This window comes from Camellia sinensis, chromosome 7, assembly GCF_055761805.1.
Source record: "Camellia sinensis isolate YWXY chromosome 7, ASM5576180v1, whole genome shotgun sequence".
NCBI lineage: Eukaryota > Viridiplantae > Streptophyta > Magnoliopsida > Ericales > Theaceae > Camellia > Camellia sinensis.
Genome location: NC_138967.1, coordinates 3,866,796 through 3,872,616, shown reverse-complemented (window position 1 = coordinate 3,872,616; position 5,821 = coordinate 3,866,796). Strand labels below are relative to the sequence as shown.

Genomic DNA, 5,821 nt, shown 5'->3' with positions numbered 1-5,821 from the left:
CATGTTGGGTATTTCTGGTTTTTGCAGTATTGTTCTGCTATTGGATAAGTTTCAGTATTTATCCTCTTGATATTTGGGGAGCACTCTTTTTGATAGTGGTTGCACATGGTCAGGAAGTGGATTTGTGAACCATGTGAAGAGAGAGGTTTGATTGGAGCAGCGGTGGATGTTTAAGGTTGGATAAAATTCCCATCCAGCGCTTTCTTGAAGTCCAGAGCAAAATCATCCTCCCGACAGGCTTCAATCTTTGTCTACAATAGTGGGTATATACCAAAGAGGAAGTACCCACAGTCTGGGATACGAAGCCGCATAATGTCCTAATCCGGTCTTCATAGGGTGTATTTTCTGTAATTCTAGTGTTGAACTACCATATGAAGGGATTAAGATGTTTAGTTCTCAATTTCCCTTGCTAACATTGTCGTCATGTCACAAGGAAAGCCCCCCTTCAAAACCTAACCCGAATGTTTAGCACAACACACCTAAACAAACACATATATTTCTTCCCAGGATAGTAAAGATTAAGATCCTTTCCATGACCTCTGCTGGACTTCACTTTTCTAGGCAACAAACGAGGGCTTTTTCCGAGCTCCCTTCTTGATAGCAACTGTCATGGCCTTTTGGCACTTAGTCGGAGATCTTTCTACTCCAATGATTAGGCCTTCCATTGAAAACATTAGGTTGCGAATTTCTCCGTAGTTGCTTTTCTTTGTTGTTTTTTAGTTATTGTCTCTACTTTAAGAGGGGAAGCTTTTTCCTAGCCAGGTGACTCGGCTTCTCACATATCCGATAGCAACTGACATGGATTTATTTTGGCAATGTGGAACCGGGCAAGCAACGTGCTAGATATTTTTGCATTTCCTTGCTTCTACATTTTCTTCTTGATGCTGGCATGGCTATATAATGATTTATTCTGGCATGGGAATAGATGGCTGGTGTGAGGTGTAGAAGCCCTTGTGTGAAAATACTGAAACACTGTTGATTGAACTTCTTGATCAGAAGTGTGGTTCTTCTTGTGCACTTCATTTCTGCTCTGCAGTAGCAGTCTAGTCTTGGATTTTTTTTTTTTTTTAATACCTAAATAAACATCAAAATGAGATATTATTTTACTAGACTTCAGAGAAATTGAAACTTTAGCAATTAGCATTTTTTGAGATTTTCTTGATAAGCCTTGGACAATAGATTAAATGGCTTAATGGTTTAGATGATGAAATTTTGAAACCATCACGATATGAACCCTTACATAACAAAGTTTAAATTCCATCAAATAAATTTGGTACAGCTTTTGGTAAGTTAAAAAACTATCTTAGCTTTCTATTAATTAGTTTTTCTCAGCTTATATTATTTTGTTCAATAAATTGTAAGCACATGTTGTACTAAATACTTTGATAAATAAATAAAAAGAAAAAGAGAGAGAATTTAAAATTAATTGTTTTTTTTTACAAAAAAAAAAAAAATCCATTTGATGGCAGGGGTACCTCCTTGAATCAAGTTTTAACCAAAAAGAAATCTAGCGTTGAAGAATCACATTACACATCCATAATCAGGCTTTCGCGTCGCCTTATCTTGTTGGCGCACGAGTGCCCTTACTAGTTTTGGGGCTTTGATTAGCAAAAGCTATTGGGAACTTGAGACAAAAGTACAACATTTCACACTCTCAGTTGCCATGGAATGCAAAAGATCGGAACATTTCCCCATCAATCATAAACATTACAGCGCAACTTTATTTCTTTACAATCGTGTCAAGTACGAAGAGAGACAGACACAGAGAGAGAACAGAATCAACTTAACCTTCCCCACCAAAAAAATAGCAAGACTGTCTGCAAGATAACAAGGTAAAAGCTACATACTAAACTTTACATTCCCAATATATACATTCATGCAGCAGTGGCATGAAAGTTACCCTTAGATGGCTTCACACATCCGCTTGCTTCTTCCATTCTCCGATTCTCCTACTTAATGTATTGGGAAAGCCACTTAAAGCCATCACCATATCCCATCTTGCGCACGATACTACACATGAAGACCTCAATAGGACGGACATTTGAGTCAGCGAGGTCAACATTACCCTTACCGGTAGTAACACCAGTCAAACCCAAGTAATATCTCAACTCATCCTCTGAGGCAGCATAGGGTATGTCAATCTTGTTCCCAAGTATGAGAAACGGGACATTTGCAAGTGAATCGTCTGAGAGGAGGGCATCCAGCTCCTTTTTGGCCTCTGCAAATCTCTCTTTATCGTACGCGTCAACAAGGTAAACTACAGAATCCACCTGCATGATGATCAAAAATTATATACTATTTGTGAACAAAATTCAAGACTCTTTGTCATATAAATGAGCTGTGATTTGTCCTTTTCGTGCCTTGACAGAGAAAAAAACTAACAGCAATAACAACGACAGGATGAAAAAACATTGATTCGAGCAGTAGTTCATTTAGCCAAGATTCAACCCTCAAAACTAGAAATGCATAGATAACAACTGTAGGAGTGTGAAAAATAAAATGAAAACTGTTAAGTACATCATATAATAATTGAAACACTCAAAACTACATATGCACAATAGACAGAAATAGTATGAAAGTAAAAAACAAAAATGACAACTGAAAGTACATGATGTAAAAATGTCAAACAGACTAGTTGATTGCAGTAACTCAACTATAAAATTTCACCATTGTCCATTGCAGTAACAGCATGAAAGGTTCTAAACTCAAAACAACAAAGTGGCAACAATTGCAAATAGACTTCCCAGAATTAACTTGAACAATATACAATTCTTCAAAGTACATGCAAAGAAACAACAAGGCTAAGGCAAGAAAACCACGAAAGAATTGAATGCCCACTTAGCCAATCCAAATATAAGGAGGATAATCATTTTTGTATTGTTAATAGGCAATCAAAAGCCCAAAAGCCAAAATGATGATTATGACACTAGTGCTAAGGAACTCATTTCCTGATAAATGATAACCCAATAGGCCTACCAAGACACACTAAATTCAAATCAATTCCCACTTCCAAGAAGGCCTTTATAAATTGTCCCTCAAATTTTACTCAGCAAGCAACAATCGAAACAAGAACCAACAGTAAAAGTCATAATTATGTTCTGATATTATGCATATCAAGTGAAAATATCTCAAGAAATGGCATCCATCATATGTGCATATGTATATTTATATGTACTAGCTTAAGGTTTTGAACAAACTAACAGAAAAAATCATGAAGAAACATAGTAGAACCACTTAAATTCCGACGTGACAATAATTCACCTGGGCATAGTAGTCCTTCCAAACTCTGCGAGCGATCACATGCCCTCCCAAATCAAAAGCCTTAAACTTAATTTTCCCGATACTCAATTCCTCAGACGTCGGAAACTGTGTTGGCTGGTGCTGTACCAATCTCTGCCAAACATCCCCACCACAACAAGTGCTAATATTAATAACACACACACACACACACATATTCCTAGTTTTCTAATATTAATTACCAAAATAACAGTAACAATTCATAGCTGAATTCAAGGTAAAAACACTAAAAATCAGCTTGTTGCTCAAGACATTACAACAATACCTTGAATTTTTGTGTCCTCTTCCGTTAATCTTTAAATTTAAAAAAAAAAAAAAAAAACCAAAAAACAAACAAACTTGACTCACTCAATCAGTAATGAATTATTCATGCATATCCATTTATATCCAAACTCAGAACTGTCATGAAAATTGTCACACTTCAGTTTTTCAACAGTTAATACAGTTTTGAAATTAAACCCATCTCCCTCGTTCATCGAATTTCCACATAAAAGTCTTCAAATTCAACCCACGTTCATCGCTCATCGAATTGCCCACAAAACAATTATAAAAATTGTAAACACAGCTAGTACACAGAGAGAGAGAGAGAGAGAGAACCTCATCTTTCAACATGTGAAGCAAGGTGGTCTTTCCGGCATTATCAAGACCTAGAAACAATATCTTGGCCTCTTTCTGATACAAACCAAGAGATGCTAGAACACCATAGAACCAGTCAACCAAGAACATTCTGATGATGATGATTTCAGCTCTCTCTTCGATAAACCCGCCAAACAAAGACAATACTTGCGTTCAAATTCCGGAAAGTTTAGATTGATAGAGATCAACCACAATCTGGAGGTATGTAGAAACGAAAATGAAAAGGTTTTTCTTTTTTCTATTTTGGGGAAGGTGTCTATGTAGCAGTAGTAGGATGATGTGGAGGAAGGTTACCGGACGGGTCGGTTTTTGTGGGCTGGCTTGAGCAATGAGCAAGCACCATGGTTTGTGACGTGGAACGGTGGAACGGTAACCGGGAAGTGTTCCGGTCACTAAGGTGATAATCCAGGTGGAGGACAGGTATTGGTGTGTTGGTGTCATCAAAGAAGCATATTATAATTATAGGCCAAGTGGTTGATTTGATATTATATTTTTTAAATTTTTTTTTTTAAAAATGTAAAAAAAATAAAAATAAAAATAAAAATAGCGAGGTGATATAATTTTAAAAATTAAAAAGATAAAAAATTGTGTTAATATAGAGAATGTCAAAATACTTATAATTTTAATTTTTTTTTTCCTAGGATGTTTGTTTGTTGGGAAACACTATGATATGCACACATATCTATCTTATAATTAAATTTAAAAAATGACATAATTTTATATTATTTAAGCTATAACTATAAAAAAAAATATATCATAAGTAAATCCAATATGAGTCATAATCAAAGATTTCATGAGTTATAACTAAAATAATATCATAATTAAAAAAGAAAATTAGTTATAACTAAAGAATAAAATAACAAAATTAAAGATACATATAACTAAAGAAAATAATGACATAACTAGAGGTGTATATTAGAATTTTTCTTATTTATTAATGAATTATATTTTCTTATTTATTAATGAAATTATATTACAACTAAAAAGTTGTTACCGAGCCAAATATCCTAATTATATTTAGAGCATTGATAGAGATCCCTTCCAATCACTACCCCCACAATCCCCATACACACATGGCGGATGATGATTGAAGGAGAAGGGAAAAAATAAAAAGCAAAAGAAAAAGTAACCAATCAAAAAAAAAAGGGGTCAAAGGGAGTGAGAGGAAAGAGGACCTTAAACATTTTTGTTATATTTATAATAATGTCACAAATAATATTAAATTAATTTTTCCCTTTTTTTCTTAAAAATATTTTAACTTACTTCCCCCAAACAAGTCATCCTAATCCAGGACTACAGACAAAATTTTCATATTGTGTATGGCTGGCATTGGAAATAACTATCAGAGTTGGAGAGGTTATTTGGTAGGCTTGAAGCTTTGCAATATTTAGCCTTCGTTTGGGAGGGCAAGATTGTGACTTTTTTAATTATTTTAGTTATAAAAAATAAAATATATATTTTTAGTTTAATAAGGCAAAATATCACGTCTAACTCATAATCATTATATTATCAAAAATTCAAAAGTTCTTTCCAAATTAAGTTTTTTAGCTCTAGGCTAAAATAGTCCAAAAAGCCAATCCGCTTCCTAAACCAAGCCTTAGGGTAAATTACAGATACACCTCTGAGATTTACTTGAATTATAAATTACTTCATGTAGTTTTAAAAATTACATTTTGACTCCTAACGTTTCTAATTTCATAACAAATATGTTCTTTTATTAATAAAAATCATTAAGTTAATTAACAGTTTTTAATAATGTTAAATTTTTATTTCAATTAATAATTCAAATAATTTTATTATTGTATAGATGAACAGTTAAAAATTTTACTTTTTCAATTAATTCTGTTAAATAAAAAATTATGACTGAGAGATATTTGTAATTTTTTAA

The 5,821-nt window shown here is 33.6% G+C and overlaps 1 protein-coding gene across 1 annotated transcript; it reads right to left on the bottom strand.

Annotated features, from left to right (window-relative positions):
• Positions 1-1,676: 1,676 nt before the first annotated feature.
• On the bottom strand, positions 1,677-4,363 carry LOC114294629 (small COPII coat GTPase SAR1A). Its single transcript, XM_028238760.2, has 3 exons — positions 3,895-4,363; positions 3,262-3,393; positions 1,677-2,270 (listed from the first exon to the last, which is right to left on the bottom strand). Exons 1-3 carry the CDS (start codon positions 4,021-4,023, stop codon positions 1,950-1,952), a joined length of 582 nt encoding a protein of 193 aa, XP_028094561.1. The 5' UTR covers positions 4,024-4,363; the 3' UTR covers positions 1,677-1,949.
• Positions 4,364-5,821: the final 1,458 nt, after the last annotated feature.

Coding starts and splice junctions, on each gene's coding strand:
- LOC114294629 (XM_028238760.2), bottom strand. CDS start 4,023: ATGTTCTTGGTTGACTGGTTCTATGGTGTTCTAGCATCTCTTGGTTTG. Junction 3,394..3,894: donor TTCACATGTTGAAAGATGAG/GTTCTCTCTCTC, acceptor GATGTTTGGCAG/AGATTGGTACAGCACCAGCC. Junction 2,271..3,261: donor GGAAGGACTACTATGCCCAG/GTGAATTATTGT, acceptor ATCATCATGCAG/GTGGATTCTGTAGTTTACCT.